The sequence below is a fragment of the Mytilus trossulus genome, chromosome 1 (genome assembly GCF_036588685.1).
Source record: "Mytilus trossulus isolate FHL-02 chromosome 1, PNRI_Mtr1.1.1.hap1, whole genome shotgun sequence".
In the NCBI taxonomy this organism is placed as follows: Eukaryota; Metazoa; Mollusca; class Bivalvia; order Mytilida; family Mytilidae; genus Mytilus; species Mytilus trossulus.
In genome coordinates, this window is record NC_086373.1 from 106,988,835 (window position 1) to 107,006,485 (window position 17,651).

At 31.0% G+C, this 17,651-nt stretch overlaps 1 protein-coding gene across 4 annotated transcripts; it reads right to left on the minus strand.

Moving 5' to 3' along the window:
* Positions 1-514: 514 nt before the first annotated feature.
* On the minus strand, positions 515-17,552 carry LOC134696238 (nuclear autoantigenic sperm protein-like). 4 transcript variants are annotated; one of them, XM_063557932.1, is made up of 17 exons: positions 17,415-17,552; positions 14,334-14,444; positions 13,896-14,014; positions 12,846-12,914; positions 11,868-12,134; positions 9,245-9,393; positions 8,343-8,422; positions 7,319-7,392; positions 6,882-6,972; positions 6,264-6,361; positions 4,778-4,837; positions 4,276-4,346; positions 3,769-3,840; positions 2,764-2,811; positions 2,170-2,205; positions 1,550-1,648; positions 515-931 (listed from the first exon to the last, which is right to left on the minus strand). In XM_063557932.1, the coding sequence occupies exons 1-17, from the start codon at positions 17,462-17,464 to the stop codon at positions 869-871; spliced, it is 1,557 nt and encodes a 518-aa protein (XP_063414002.1). In that variant the 5' UTR covers positions 17,465-17,552; the 3' UTR covers positions 515-868. The 4 variants fall into 4 exon arrangements, with proteins under 4 accessions (XP_063414002.1, XP_063414010.1, XP_063413995.1 ...); XM_063557940.1 differs by having other exon boundaries at positions 1,585-1,648; positions 8,343-8,425; XM_063557925.1 differs by having other exon boundaries at positions 8,343-8,425.
* Positions 17,553-17,651: the final 99 nt, after the last annotated feature.

Below are 17,651 nucleotides of genomic sequence, written 5' to 3' on the forward strand. Positions count from 1 at the left end.
CGCCCGTCTCTCAAAATTGATGTATAGCAACCAAAGCTTACATTTCTGTTAATTAGTTTGTACTTTGGACCCACTGAGCTAGCTTTCCACGTCAGAACCATAATAACATTTATTGTTGTCCCCATATAAAGGTGCACTAATGATTTAAACAAATTCTCAAGTGCATGTACCTTTCATTTAACAAATGCTTTCCTAAAACAATGTATAAGAAAGCATAAAGTTTTGTACATGTGCACAGGACTGCATAAGTTGGAAGTTTCTGACCAACTGTAAATGAGTGTTTCCTTTCATGTATGCAACACAACCACAACTAGACAATTTTTATTTTTTTTAATGAATTAGTTATGTTTAGATCAGCCAGCATAAATGTCAAATCTGTTGCGACATTATTTGCATTTTAGCATTTTGACATCTGAAATAGATGGGGAATTGCATGAATGTGAAAGTTGTCTATGAAGTCAAATCCATGGAGTTAAGATTGAACTTTCTGCTGATGAATAATAATAAGACTACAGATGATTTATGAGTTTAATCTCATCATGATGAGAGCACTAACAGTAAAGAGACAACATGACAGATACAATGTACTGAAACATGAGAATGTTTGAACTGACAGGATGATCTCATAGAATAATGGAACAGATATCAAAATAGAAAATAAGTTACATGATTGTACAATAATTGTCACCGTTCATAACTTTAGAAAATAAGTTACATGATTGTATGTTAATTGTCACTGTCCATAACTTTAGCACCAGTAATCTTTAGTACTTAACATTTTTTTTAAATATAAATATATAAAGACCATTAAATACAAAATTGTGTAGATTGATCACGATATAGCACTTAATTGTTCCTGAGATGTTGTTCATGAAGCAACTGCCTCCTTTGGTGGTGGTACATCTCCCTCAGCTTTTTTCTTGTCCACTTCCTGTAAATTAAAGATAGAAGATAACAAACATTGCTTATTAAGAAAATATTATCATGTTTTTATTTTAGCAAACATAATTTTTTGGTACGTCCCATTCAGGCACAAGTGACCAGAGTGGAAGAAAATACTTTTGATCCAACCCCCCACCCCCATTACATTTTTGTCTGGAATATCCCTAAGCAAAATTTTCAGTAAATAGACCATGAATATAAAATGGACAGAGCCAAATAATTTCCATGGAAATGAGATATGCCAATGCATATACAATTGCATACCAAATATCATTTGACAACTGACAAACAAGGACAGTCGCCATGTGTTGAGAATAACTCACTAAGCAATTTGGGTCAGATGAGCTTAAAAGCGCAGAAATACATCTATAAATTAGTGTTTTAAACTTTACCAATCCATCATTGGAATAATTCTTATGTCGTTAATTATATGAATGTACTACTCTATGAATTTCTACAAACAACCCTGAAGTAATGGCCAACATCATGATCATCTTCAGAGTTTATTATCAAACACCCTGTTTATTGGTTCATAACTCTAAAGTTATGGCTAATAAAAACAATAGCCAACTCCAACAGTTATGAATTGTTCTCCATCATGATTTACCATTACTCCGTTGGTTCCATTAACTGTAGCATCACCTGCTCCATCCTGCTTCGTTTTCTTTGTATCCTGTTCTTTTTCTTCATCTTCATCCGGTTTCCTCTAAAATAACACAATATCAGCAATTTATTTTACTGAATTGACAAAATTAAGACAGACTAAGTAATCAGACCAAGTATGATTGAATGAAAAGATACAGATGCCCACTTCTAGCAAATATCTGCAAATTTGACATTTTTTTTTATTTTACAAAGGGACACAACTCAAGAACAGTGACGTCACCCAAATTTTAACTATCTGTGTTTATGGTTATAAGCATTGTGTATGAGTATTATAACATTTGGCTGAGGTATTAAACAAAAGTAAGAAAACACAATTTCTGTTGCTCAGTCTTTAGTTGTACTATTGTCTGTTGGCCTCCTTTTTTATACAAGATGCTCTTAGTTTAAATATTCCTTAGGTATTTTCGTCTCACTATTATTGCCCCCTAAGCAACAATTGGGGCATAGAAAAAGTTGTATAGATATTGTTGATTGTTCTTTAAAGCCTTATAGCATATTTTTGTGAGCACAGTACCTTAAATTGAAGTCTTATAGAGAAATGTTCTAAAGTAGAGAACTCACCTTTCTTCTGATCAAATGGCCGATATTACTTGCTGGCTGTAAAAAACAAAACAAAAAACTCATTTAGCTACTTGGCGAGAAATAACATCACACCCCAGGTAATATCAAAAGAAGGATGTAGCAAATACAGTTCATAAGAATATTATCTAAATAACCTGTGTTTATTATATCTAAAAACTTGGGATGACAGGCAACAAAAGTTGAAATGATGTCAAGGTGAGACGTCTGATGGACAGGTATATCATGTAATCATTCCATACACCAAATTAAGTTGATTAATTTAATTGCTTATAGTAAGAAATAATCCAACCAATGAAAACTAAACATTTACAAGGAACCACGAAAAAATTATATAGTTCAACAAACCGGTCTACGACATGCAGCTTGTAATATTTGTGTAAAAAGTAAGATCCAAGATATCAAGGTCAGTTAGTGTTATACAAATAAATTCCTACATTTCAAGGTTATCAACTTGTTTTCTTGAATTTTTTATGTGGCAGATGACAAGATATAGAATCCTCTAGAATGGATTTCTTATTTTTATCATCACAGATTGATTAATTCAATATGCCAGTGTCGTCTGAACACACATACCTTGCTGTCTGTTTTACTTTCTGATTCTTTAATTTCTGATGATGATCCCTGTAAAATAATGTAGCAGTTAAAATAGTCCCTCGAAATTAAGTTTAATGTTCATTTATAAAGGTTAAAAAATACATAACAAAAGTAATATCATTGCTCGGAACAAAACTAATGCTTTAACTCAGAAGCGACCAATACAACGTTGAGACATATTGATATGCCACAGCAAGAAAGGTAATTGCAACAAAACAAATATATTGTAGACATTTGAATAAAACAATTCATTATATACTTAGTAGAAAATACAGATAAATAGTATGTGCAATACAATCATTTGCAAGCTTGCTGTATCAGCCACCCGTGATGATATCGATATCAGCACGGTTGCAAAGGCTTTATCACACCTTTAATCTGTATGACATAACGTCATTACGTCATAACGCTCCTTTTTTAAAGATGTACGATGTTGACGGTGGTGATTTAGCAAACTTTGATATTTTTACCGAGAAATGTGTACAGTCTATGAGAAATAAGAACTCTCTCAAAAAAAGACAAAGTGATATTAACAGGTTTAAAGATTTTTTACAAACAAACAATGACGAACAGCATGCGTTGGAGGAATTGTCAAATATTGTTTTGGATGGCTATTTGGCTAGATTTTTTCATGTCAACCAGGAAAAAGGTCGGAGAAGAATACGACCTGACTCGTTTAAACAGTTTCAGTGCAGTATCAACAGATATCTTAGTGAGAACAAATCTGAAATACCACTAAGTATATAATAAAGTGTAAATGATATGGCATTTTCAATATCACACACCGTATCAACCCTCGATCTCTGATGATTGTATTGATGTTTCGGGTTGATACAGGTGTGATATTGAAAATGCCATATAATATTCTCTATACATTGTAGACATTTGAAAGTCATTTTGTGGAATTTCTGTATATTGTTAAGTTTGCTCAAGTATCACTTTCATGTTCCCTGTGAAAGAAATCCATTAATAAATAATACTTACAAATCCACAAGCTTCCTTTGCCATTGCTTTTAACTGTTCATAATTCTTCTTTTCTTCTTCTGAATCTTCAATCTATTAACAAGAAAAGATCTAAATGGATGGTTCTGTAAAAATATATGAAGCTTCAGAGAATGATAAACATTTCACTTGTTTTCTTGTTTTTGAAAAAAAGTCTTGCCTCAATGCCTCTTAAAACATAACAGTGGTAATTGTAAAAAAAAAAATATTCTTTCTTTGCAAAACATTATTGTTTACCAATATCATTTGTATAACTGTCTTCTTGACACTTTCAACAGACCGGAGCTTTATGTCATAATGAAGAATTTGATTTATAGAAAACCATGAAAGAAAGCTTTGTCTGATTTGAGCTCACAATTACCTTTTGTATTTATAAGACAAGATACTAGTTGGCTGAAGTAACATGTTCAGTATATAAAAGTCTCCTTTCCACTGTTTTGGACAATACTGAAATTAAAAGTCATTACAGAATTTAGATCAGCTACTCACCTTTTGCCTCATGTCGGGAAGTAATTCATTGATTTCTTTGATTTCATTTTCTGCTAATTTTTTTGGATCATCTACAAATAGACAAAATTTACTCCATGAAGATCTAAATGGATGGTTCTGTAAAAATATATGAAGCTTCAGAGAATGATAAACATCTTGCACAGCTTTAAAAGGTGCCTAATAAGGAATTATAAGCTTAGGATCATGTTCAGGATATATTTTTGATCACTTACAAGATTTAGTCTCAAACATATTTAACTTAATTTTATACTTTAGACATATTTAATAGAGGTGCAGGAATATCAAAATTCATTACTATACAAAAATCAACTCAACAGACAATTTCCTTTACAAGTTATCAGACATGGTATTTCAACATTATTGATTTCAAACTGTAATCAAAGTTAACAAGGCCTTTTTTATGAATGAATAGTAAATATTGAGTTTTTTTCTTTCATAATTTAAATTTCTATTTATTTTTAGTTTTCTAACCAAGCCATACCTTTGGATTCTGCAGTTTCTTTTTCGTCCTTACCACCTTTTACAATGTCTGTTAGTTTTGCTGAAATGAGATGATAAGGTTAAAACATCAATTTGAATAATGAAGGTTCACCATAATTTATCTTTAAGTTTAAACATTTTAATACAATAAGCTGATTGTTGAACATGTTGCATACTGTACACGAGTTAAATAGTGTGATTTAAATAACATTAATTCTTTTTTTACAACAATGAATCGATTGGCAATATTATCTCCCTTTTTTAAACATGTAAATGTCATAATGACATACCAAGCCAGATAAATCCATTGTTTTTAATCTTAAAGAATGCTTAGTGGATATCAACAAGTTGGTGTGATCAGTAAAGGATGAAGAAACTAGTTATTCAAATTAATATATTGTTAAACATTGGGCTGATCAGCTTCAACATGCACAGGTCCTCACAAAATGTAACATGAAAATTGGGGTAGAAACAATTTTAGAGTTCAGATATTTTAGAAATGTTAAATTAATCTAGCTATTTAAATTTTGTTGAGACATCTACCTTACATTATATATATCATCTACCTTGCATTATATATATCATCTACCTTGCATTATATATATATCTATCTTGAAGAATGGACTTACCTATTCTATCTTCTAAAACTTTGATAAGAATGGACTTACCTATTCTATCTTCTAAAACTTTGATAAGAATGGACTTACCTATTCTATCTTCTAAAACTTTGATAAGAATGGACTTACCTATTCTATCTTCTAAAACTTTGATAAGAATGTACTTACCTATTCTATCTTCTAAAACTTTGATAAGAATGGACTTACCTATTCTATCTTCTAAAACTTTGATAAGAATGGACTTACCTATTCTATCTTCTAAAACTTTGATAAGAATGGACTTACCTATTCTATCTTCTAAAACTTTGATAAGAATGGACTTACCTATTCTATCTTCTAAAACTTTGATAAGAATGGACTTACCTATTCTATCTTCTAAAACTTTGATAAGAATGGACTTACCTATTCTATCTTCTAAAACTTTGATAAGAATGGACTTACCTATTCTATCTTCTAAAACTTTGATAAGAATGGACTTACCTATTCTATCTTCTAAAACTTTGATAAGAATGGACTTACCTATTCTATCTTCTAAAACTTTGATAAGAATGGACTTACCTATTCTATCTTCTAAAACTTTGATAAGAATGGACTTACCTATTCTATCTTCTAAAACTTTGATAAGAATGGACTTACCTATACTATCTTCTAAAACTTTGATAAGAATGGACTTACCTATTCTATCTTCTAAAACTTTGATAAGAATGGACTTACCTATTCTATCTTCTAAGACTTTGATAAGAATGGACTTACCTATTCTATCTTCTAAAACTTTGATAAGAATGGACTTACCTATTCTATCTTCTAAAACTTTGATAAGAATGGACTTACCTATTCTATCTTCTAAAACTTTGATAAGAATGGACTTACCTATTCTATCTTCTAAAACTTTGATTGCTGCTCTGTAACTGTCTATGGATTCATCGTAAAGTTTGTGAAAACAGTATGCTAATCCTAACTGGTAATATCTGGTTATGTTAAGGAAATCAATATGTAAATACATCCTGAAGAACTTTTAGCTCACAAGTCTGGATCAATTTGTCTGAATACTTTGACTGAGAGAACACATGATGCTCAGTTGTCATGTCTCTTGTCAATTGTCTTGGCTGGCATACTTAAGTTAATTTTCTAAAATTGTCAGAATAATTACTAAAATCTTATTTTAAGGTAGACATATAGTTATCCCTCTTTCAAATCCCTTATTGGTTATTTTCTGAGTTCTTCTGTTAAAAAGAAGACTTTTCATATCTTCTACTGCACGAGTACAACATTTTCAGGATTAGTTTATCAATTTTATTTTGTATGAATAAATAAAAGCTTTTAGGGGTCAAAATAAAGAATCATTGAAAGACTTGAGAGTTTAACAAACAAGTTAAAAAAAACTTATAATAAGGAGGGAACTGCAAATTTGAGAGTTAAAAGAATACATGAATAAAATAAGTGAAAGAACAAGATATGCATGTGCAAAATAACAAGTATTTAGGATACGTTTCTGCTAATGATCTGTCCTGAGGTTCCAATACTGTCTTCTGTATTTTTAAACATTCGTTAAAATCTGATATTGATTGTTCATATTGTTCTGAAATAAAACAAAGTCGATTGATAAAATATTTCACACTAGATTATAAAACATAATTTTTTTAACTTATAGCTTTTGCCAGAATCTCCAATAACCTAAATCTATATTAGTTTCCCAGGGAAATTAGACTGAGAGAATAAAAATAAAAACCTTAAATTAATACTTTTAAGGAATAACTTTTCTTCTTAAAGTAATGGTCATCCTTTTCTGGAAAGTAAGGAATGCTACAAAAACCATGGTTCTACCATGTTTCCTAGATTATAATAATGTTTTTATTAAAAATAGTTATCTGACAATCAACAAACTTGAATTCCTTATTCAAACAAAATAAGTGTACACTATTTACCCGTTTCTAAGCTAACTTCACCAAGTTTCAGATATGAATCTGCAGCCTTTAATTTGGCTTCCTTATCTTCTTCTCTGTAAATAGAACATAGATAATAAATATTCCGTTTTAACAAGTTATTATCCCCTCCCCATTAAGATAGAAACTGTCATGTATTTACAAAAGCAAAAGTTTATAATTCCAGATTAAAGATCTTGAGCAAACATGTTTATAGTTGGCAAAACTTTGTTTGAAGTATTCTCAACATACAGTCTTCATGCTGAGTGGCAGCCCAGGCTAGTAAAATTGCTCTCGGGCCTGTAAAAATCATATCTACAGGCCAACAGAATCCAACTATAATTTTTTTTTAAATTGTGCGCCAGGCCGGTAGATTTAAAAATTCGTCGTTAAGACTGACATAAAAAGAATGTTTTGGGGAAAATATCATCTTCTAGGAGACCTGATGAAGTGTCAGACAAAAACTTATGTGTTATGTATGTAACCAAATATTGGTTTTATAACTTATCTCTCTCCTCTAATACCAAGTTGTGTACACAATGTCAATTGACTCAATTCATTTGCCTGATTAGCATACATGTATTGTCTAGAGCAACTTAGTAAAGGAGAAAAAACATCTTATAATGATAATCTGTATTATTAAAGCAAATGAATTTCAAAACTGATACTAGTCCTTCATTATGAAATCAAATCATATGTAACAAGAATGTGTCCATGGTACATGGATGCCCCACTCACTCTCATTATTTTCTATGTTCAGTGGGCTGTGAAATTGGGCTTAAAAAATCAAATTTGGCATTTACATTAAAAAGATCATATCATAGGGAACATGTGAAATAAGTTTTAGGTTGATTGGAATTCAACTTCATCAAAAACTAGCTCAACCAAACTTTAACCTGAAGGGGGACAAACGGACACACAGACCAGAAAACATGGTCATAGGTGGGGCATAATAAATAATTTCCTTACATTAAATAGAAAATATGACAAAAGCATCAAACTGTCATACAAATATGTGATATCTTACTTTAGATATATAACTTTAGCCAATTCTAACATTTCCCATGCCAGCTGAAGGTTAGACACATCATCAGGGTCCTCTTCTTTCTGCTAATAAAAGATATAAATTCAATCAATTAATAGCAAGTATAATACCAAAATGGTATGTATATCAATGCTCTTCAACTTTGTACTTGTTTGGCTTTAAATAACTATTTTGATCTGAGCGTCACTGACGGGTCTTATGTTGATGAAATGTGTCTGGCATACTTAACTATAATCCTGGTACCTTTGATAACTATTTATTCCATTAACATATCAGTAACTTGGAACAATCAAATCAGGCCTGTTTCCAGAAATATTGAGGGGCTATTTTTAAAAGATCCCAGCCAACCATAATATATATTTTTCATGAAAATGCAACCACCAACAATTAAGTAACAAGTACCTCCATCTTACTCTCGCCCCACAATCAGGGTATTTTAGAATATCTCTTTAAAATCTTTATAAAGATAACAACGAATTTGAAATATTAAAAATTTTCACAAATTAAAGGGGGAAAAATAAATTCAATGTTCAAATATGGAAAATTTCTGGGTATACTTCCTAGAGTACTTAAGTTAATACTTACAGAACCAACAAGATGGGTTCAACATATGGAGCAGGAGCTAAGCCTTTATAAGCACCTAATATCACATGTTTTTTTTATAGGTAATGTTGCTGTTTTTCCATTGTTTTGTAGTCTCTTTTTGCATTGGCATTGTCACTGTTTTCGATGGATAAGTTTGAATATCTTCAATTCTTCCTGTTTTTCATTCAATATTTTTCTTTCCTATCCTTTCTCTAAAATTTTGCCAAGTAATTATTATTAAGGGCAACTCTTATTACTTGATTTATATATTTATTCCCCATTTTCACAGTGTTACCTACCTCTTTACTCTTCTCTCCTTCCTCTGCTGTGTCTTCTCCTTCAGCAGCCTCTTCCTCACCTTCCTCTGCAGTGTCACCCTCCTCTGCAGTGTCTCCCTCTTCCGCCGTGTCACCCTCTTCTGCAGTATCTCCTTCCTGTTCCTCACCTTCTGAAAATAAAAATATTTTTCATATTACATAAGAATTAAAAGAAATATTTGATGACCAAAACACTTGGTATTCTAGTAGTACCTGTTTAACAGTACATTAATATTATTTTCAAAGACAGTGACCTGGACTTGCTCTTCCATTTTAGTAAGTTATTCTAGTCTTATTTGTCATTTGAATTTTCAAAGGTGTTATAATCATCTGGCGATTTTTTCTTCACTTTTATAAACTATTTACTTTTTGGCTCCTTGATACGATTGCATTTTTTACTGTGTCCCCCTTTTTATGAAATCGCCCAGCAAGAGATTTAGAACAATAACTCATAACATACAGTAATAACTTCTTTACATTAAATTTTACACTGCCAATGTTCTTGCTTTTCAGAGTTCAAGTAGTTCCTATCATATATTTTCACTGATTTTTTTCATGAAATTCTTATCAAATATTGACCTTTGCTACTCGAGGTAAAACACATTCTTATTTACAATTTTGGTTGTTGTTCATGCTTGATACATTTATCTTAAAATGGACATTCACAAGTATTACAATTTTGTATAATAATGGAAAGAAGTACTTTTTCTATAAATATCAATAATCATAGTGATAACCTGAAAGATGGAAGTACTGAAACAAGAATCTTGGACAAGGCCTTAATTAATATATTGTTGGTTTCCCCAATACCTACCCTGCCAAGCCAGGTGTGGGTAGGTAGGTAGGTAAATAATTTTATTTTTCTAAAAAGCCTGAATATTATTGTATGATCCAGCAAGCCCGAAAATCAGAAATGAATAAAATAATATTTGATTTAGTTTTGACAATAACATTTTACGAGTAGGACCATTTTTGCAGGGTCGGTAGGGATTGGGGAAACAAACAATATTTTATTTTAGGCCCAATATGTTAATAAACTTAAGTGCATGCTTATTAGTGGAATAAGAAACAAAATAAAAATACATCTTTGTTTAATTGGTTTATTTTACATTAATTTACAAAAACAAACTTACAGCAGTTAAGAAAATGAAAATTTAGCTGTAGAGCGGATTAAAATTGTAATGTACAAGATTTTGTGGAATCTGTTCAATTGATTTTTGACTGATATGCAGACAAATTCAATCTTTACTTTTGAATGATCTGCAAAAAGATGTGTTCATTCTATGAGACTTAATCAGACATGGTTGCCTTTTAACATGACATAACAACGGGAAATCCAGCGGAAAGCAAGAAAATTTGACTTTTTAATCGAATTTTGACCAATGATGAACTGTAATCAAATGAACTTGATTAAATTAAAATAAAAATTATCAACAGGTCAGAAAAAGGATAAACTGTAAAAGAATTAGAGAAATGAAAGCTTCCTGCAATTTTTTTACGTCCATAAATTCCATATTTACCATTATCTAAAATAATGAAACTTTCGCTTTCCAATGAATTCATTTGAAAATTCTTGTTTTGCTCATTTGTAAATATTTTTTCAGTAGTGCGACATGGACTTAAATATATATCTTGAAATACCAGGACAGTTAAAGGAAACAAGTTGTGCAAGATTACACATTTTGAACTTAACTTAATGTAAACTGAAGTGGTTATTTCACTTGTCTTGCTTCAAACATTGTCCGATTCTAAGGCAGATTAGAACAATAACATAATATACAAGGTTTTTTTCTTCCAAAGAAGAATCATGTTAACAAGACAAGTTTAGTATTTATGCTGAAAGTAAATCACAATTGCTCCTAAAATCTGAAATTGTAAAATGTCTATGCTTCAAAAAAGCTATAAAACAAATGAAAATGAATCCAATGGATTGAGAAATGATAAAATGGAACTATTACTTTCTAACTGAAATGATTTCTGTATCTTTTGTTGACTGTTTAAAGTATCCATGTGACTGACAAACACAAACAACTTGAGACTTTCAAATTGACCAATCCTGAAAATCTAGTTTACTTTTGTATAATCTTACAAGCTTTTGAGAATTATAAGGTGGAAATTGCTTTTATTTTAATAACTTTATTCTTGTTTCAACATTCCAATAGGGAACTTAATATATTACAATATTGTAGAAACTAAACACATTTTTTTAAAGATTTTTTGGCATTCAGTTTCTTTATTTAACTTTAACTACTTGGCAGAAATTTTGCTTTCACCATCATTAAAATGTAATAGTTTTATATATAACAGTTAAAATTGGAGTCTTACAATTATTTGTTTAAAATGGTGCCGATTAAGTTAAAATACCCCTTTTCCATTACGAGTAAATGCAATTTAGAAATTCTGTACTGAAAACATAAATAGTTTAAGTATCAATGTATTCTTTTAATTTAGGGAATGATTCATTGACAAAGCTGATTTTCCCATGTTACTGTACATAAAAAACATGGGTTAAGTACAGTGAGGGTGTGTTTAAAAACAACAAAAACATTGTAAAGGTGAAGTGACAACAAGCATGCAATTAAATGACAACGTTGTGTGTTGTAACCTTTCATTTCCTCATCTGTGCCGTTCACTTTTTCACCCTCCTCCTTGGTTTCTTTGTCATCTTTTTTCTCCTCTTTAGTTTCTTTCACATCTTTTTTCTCCTCTTTAGTTTCTTTCACATCTTTTTCCTCCTTGGTTTCTTTAGCATCTCCTTTTTCATTAGTTTCCATTTTTTCTCCATTTGAAGGCTCTTTTTCAGATTTTTCTGCCTTTTCCTTTTCAGACATTGCATCATAAACTTCTATTCTCAGTTTTTCTCTTTCTTCCACTGGACACAAAAATAAAATTAAGTTGCAGTCAAAAGGTCTCTTAATATTGGATTTATAGATAATTGTTAAATTGAAGGATGAAAGAATCGAAAAAAGGATCTTGATTTTAAAACAATGTTCAACTTAAACTGTCAGATTGTCAAATTGTAGAACCTTTCGTGGTGAAGCTGACAAACCACATATGCTGGAAGAACTTATGTGACCCGCTTGCAGTTTTTTTGGTTTACTGTTATAGAAAAGGCTTTGTGTGAGAAATCAGTGTGTTGGCCTGTTAGACTACTATCTAGTAAGGATCTCTAATCTGACCTGCTTGTACCACATTTTAATTTGGTCTTAATAGTTATATTAGAGTTTCAGAGTTCTTATATTATTTTTCTAATCATTTTAACAAAATCTGTAAAGATTAGGGATTAATCATGTGAAAATAATCTCTTTTTATAAAAATCTTTAAAATATAAAATTTTAATATTCAGATTTATAAATTAGATGATCTATATTTTGCAATGTTTATTTTATATTTCCTTTGGTAAATTCAAATATTTAGTCGTTTATCATTATCTGTTAAGACTTCATGGGCAACTTTACCTAGTCCACTTTAAACTTGAATATATGTATTTGAGTTCATTATCAAATAGGAATTTACCCATTATTCTTCTCTTTTTTTTTTCAATTATAAAGTTATAATCTCTATATAATTCATGATTCCTTACCGTCCAATTTGTCTCCATTCTCGAACTGTTCGTCAGCACTTTTAGAAGTATCTTCCTCCTCTTCAGGAACTAAGGGAGATAATAACTTCCAATCAATCATCCAGTAATAGTTTGATCAACTTTGTCCTTCATTGATAGTCATTAAGGTGCAAATCTTTCTCTCACTATCATTTTATCAATAAGTCTATCATTCAGACATTAGTGTTAATAACAGCTCTTCTATAAAAGCATGCAAAACAAACCTTTGATAAACCGGCTTGCTATGTTTACAAACAGGTAGGCAGTTTCAGTGTTTTATATATACTGGGATTTGAAGGACAATAAAAATTGACACGAGATGAAGTTTGTTTATTGTTCAATCATATTCCAGTATATAAGTTAACAGACTGAAACAGACTACCTAACTTTTATTTACAAACATCCAAACAAACATAGCAAAGTTGTTCTGCATGCTTTTATAGAAGAGCTGCAAGTGTGCTCTTTCTAAACAGGAAGGTTTTTATGTACATCTGTACGGAATGATGAGTTAACTTTATTGTCTTGGCAGTATGTCTACAAGTTCTTGACCATACTCTTTTTTTGAAACATTTAAAAAAATATACACCTTTGTTAGAAGTTTATTGCCCCAAAACACATCATAATTTGCCATCTAAGTGTTTTACCAGTTGAGACACATATGGGATTGATTCTTTTTAAAAGATTCTATGGGATGAGGGAAATCAGATCTATATACCAGTACTAACAGAGGTTAGGTACACAGAAATAAATGTAAATTGAGGTTTCAGGCTGCACACAAGGTAGAATTATTCGGTTTATTGAATCTTTTCCAAATATTTCAAATGAAAAATGAAACCTACTGTAATGGACTGCAGCCAGAATAACTGCTATCATAGATATCTATATCATAATGTGCCAAATACCAGTAATGTGAAATGAATAAATTGACTATATACATGTGGTCTAAGATGTGAAATGATTATATAGTATGGATAGAATACATCAATATGCTAGTAATACCCACTACAAAGCATGCAGTAACACTGTACTGACCTCCTTGTAAAGCATTGCCCAACACTCCTGTTTCCATCCTTGCCAGGTCCAGCAATGATTGACCATAGTAGAAATAGGCTTCTGCACATTCTTTGGCTGTTTCACCATATGCTTTGGCTCTAAAATGTAAACATGTTTTCAGTATTTTTTATCAACGAGAACCAGAGAAAACTTAATAACAACAATCAATATTTTATGTACACTATGCTTGTTTAAACAGGTTTAACTTACAAAATATAGAAGTTCAATTTATTTACCAGATTGTAAAGAATTTTTTGTGCTCTTCAGTATTATATAATCTTCAATCTTATCATTTTCAAATTATGGATCAATTTAATTTGTATATACTATTTCTTAACAAGAGAAGGCAAATATTACAAGATTTTTAGACATGATGGACAATAAGTTTATTCATCATCCTTGTTTTATACAACTCACAATATTTTACAAGCTTCCTGGAACTGATTTACAGCAGCTGGTACTTCTCCACAAACCAAGTTTCTTTTACCTTGTGACAAAATCTTACTTGCGTCTGCTGCGGCCTCCATCCTTGAAAAAAAGATTAAGAAATGCATATCAATATACTGGTTGAATAAATGCTTTATACATATCTAATTTTAACATTTCAGCTGTCAGCGAGATAATGTTACTGATCCTCATATTCAATCTGTAAAAAACACTTGGTTTGATTAGCCCACCAAATCATTTGTTTATAAATCTAAGTGATACTAGGTCTTAAAAACTTTTAAATTGGCAACTGCACAAGTTGGACAGTTATTACCAACAGCAGGAACAGAAACATCTAAAAAAGATAATTCTGAACACAAAATGCACATAAAATGTTATATTTCTTGGATGCCTTATAACTTCTAGTGCACATACTCATCTATATTCAAGAGTAGTTTTTAAGGTATGCTGAACAATAATTTTTGGCAATTTGAACATTAAATTATCAAGGTGTTTTTTTTCTGTAACAAGAAATGCCTTTAAACCTTGACTAGAAGCACAATTAGTTTCGAGGTATTGACATGACCTTATTTTTCCATCAACCATTCTATTAAATAAACCTATCTTACATAAAGGACAACAACTTTTGGATAGTAATAACTTTTCTGAAACAAATGGTTTACAAATTGTATGCTTTGGAAGATGCTTATTTTCAAAGGGATCAGACTAGCAACTTTTCTAGAAAAAAACGCATACTAAAAGTTGTTACTATTGACCGAACACAATGGTCAGTGCACTATATATAACAATATATTTGCTTTATTCAAAATTAAGATTTTTAACACCTAAAATAATCAGATATGTATCTCAAGTAGGCAACAGTAACTTGTGATAGGTTTTTACGAACTATTTGGGAGGTGATCTGTAAGCTATGCTGAACCTGAAAACCTTATTGGTTATGAACTGTCTTATACATTGTAAATAGAAAAACTTATACATGTTCCAAATATTATTAAGAATTAAAAACGGTTCAAAATGCAGAATGTATAGGGGAAGAATCTCGACCAGTAAAATTAAATAGAAATATGATTAAAAAGAAGTTGTTGTGGAAATCGGGGTTGAAATACTGAAAAAATAATAAAATGTGGCTGAAATGAAAGGGGGGAAATCCGGAACAGTAAAAGAGAAACTACAAAAGAATAAAATATAGGGAATGTAGGAGGAATCACGACAATGAAAGTATACTTAAAAAAGTGTAAAAACTTATTTAGGCGGGGAATAGGGGGTTAAAACAAAAAAATATTGAGTGAACTGTAAAAGATATACTGCAAAATACGACGGAAAAGGGAATACTATACTATTTTACTTTTTCTTAATAACATTTTGATAACTTGATAAAAAAAAATTAGATTAAGCTTTCCCCTTTTTCCGTCGTACGTAATGTTTAAGTTATGTTTCACTCGTTATCAGGTCAGTAGCTGTAAGCAGTGGTTTGACATACGACGGATATTTTCATATAGAGATGTTAAATTCTGTCCTTTATTCTTCTTTATTTTTTTTTTATCTTAAAAAATACGGGGTAGAATCAGGAACAGTTATATAGAGCAGTGCTTTAACAAATTTACAGGGTAAAATCAGGAACAGTTATATAGAACAGTGTTTTAAAAAAAATACGGGGTAGAATCAGGAACAGATATATAGAGCAGTGCTTTGACAAATTTACGGGGTAAAATCAGGAAGTTATATAAAACAATGCTTTAACAAATTTACGGGGTAGAATCAGGAACAGTTATATAAGACAGTGTTTTAAGACATTTACGGGGTAGAATCAGGAACTGTTATATAAGACAGTGTTTTAAGATATTTACGGGGTAGAATCAGGAACAGTTATATAAGACAGTGTTTTATGATATTTACGGGGTATAGAATCAGGAACAGTTGTATAAAAAAGTGTCTAGAAATTTGAAGGGGCGAGAGGGAATTTAAAAAAAAAAACAATGTCATTCACAATACAAGTATTTTGTTTTTGACTCATTACAAAATAAACAAACAAAACAGTTTGAAGTAGAGATGTGATTCAAAATAAAATCTTTCTTTTATTCGTATTGAATAAAATTGCGTATTTCAGTGCTCTTGGAATTCTTCCCCGAAAAATTAATGTACGGGGTAAAATCAGGATATAGCCTAGAAAATATATTCACCAAATAAACATAGGAATTTCAGATTTCTTAAATTTTTTGCCTTTCAACAGAAGTTCATCTTTATTCTGACCACAGTTGCCTTCAAATTTTTTTATTTGGAATATGTTAATTCATATACAATGAATAGAAATGTATAGCCAAATGTCAAAAGCAAATAAGTATAGTCGCCGTCAGCTAAAATTCGTAGCGGTTATCGGTAAAAATAATCTAAACTATCAACCGCGTTCTCTCGAGATATAGTTTTTCTCATTCCATTCATAAATCGCAAAAAGAAAAACCACTACTGACCTACCTTTTAAGTGATCGCACTGTAATAATCCTGACCTTCACATTTTCCAGAATGTTTTCCATTGTAATTCCGCCATCTTCGTTTCTATGAGGATCATTTGTTTACATGTGAAATTCGTCATTTACGCAGTTTCCTGAAATGTTCTTTTCATTGATGTGATACGGTTTCCCGCGCTTTATGCAAATGTTATGAAATTGAACTCCAGGGGAACACTTCCGGAAAAAACAATGGCGGATTCCACCATTGAAAATAGTCTTGGAAAATGTGAAGGTCAGGATTATCACAGTGCAATCACTTAAAAGGTAGGTCAGTAGTGGTTTTTCTTTTTGCGATTTATGAATGGAATGTGAAAAACTATATCTCGAGTGAACGTGGTTGATAGTTTAGATTATTTTAATTGATAACCGCTACGAATTTCAGCTGACGGCGACTATAATTAATTTTGAAGTTTAATATGCCCATGTCATGGCATACAACTGAAACTTTACAAGTGTAAAACTAGTAAAATAGGCAAATTTGTGGACAACCGTTTATAAATTCAACACTTATATAACAGCTAACTAAGTGCTGCTTGTTTCACACCTGTCTTTTTCTGATGAAGCACTGGTGCTGGCAGATTCTACTTCAGTCATGACTGTCGGCACAGAGAGGAACAGGCAAAGTGTGTGAGAGAATTTCGCGCCTTCTTCACAGAATGAACAAATGTGTGTGACGTTTATGTGGTAACTCTCTAAAACAAAATTCAGTTTTCAATTTTGGAAAAAAAAACCATGCATACATTTCTTTGTTTTTAATTTATATTTTCATGGTGAAATTATT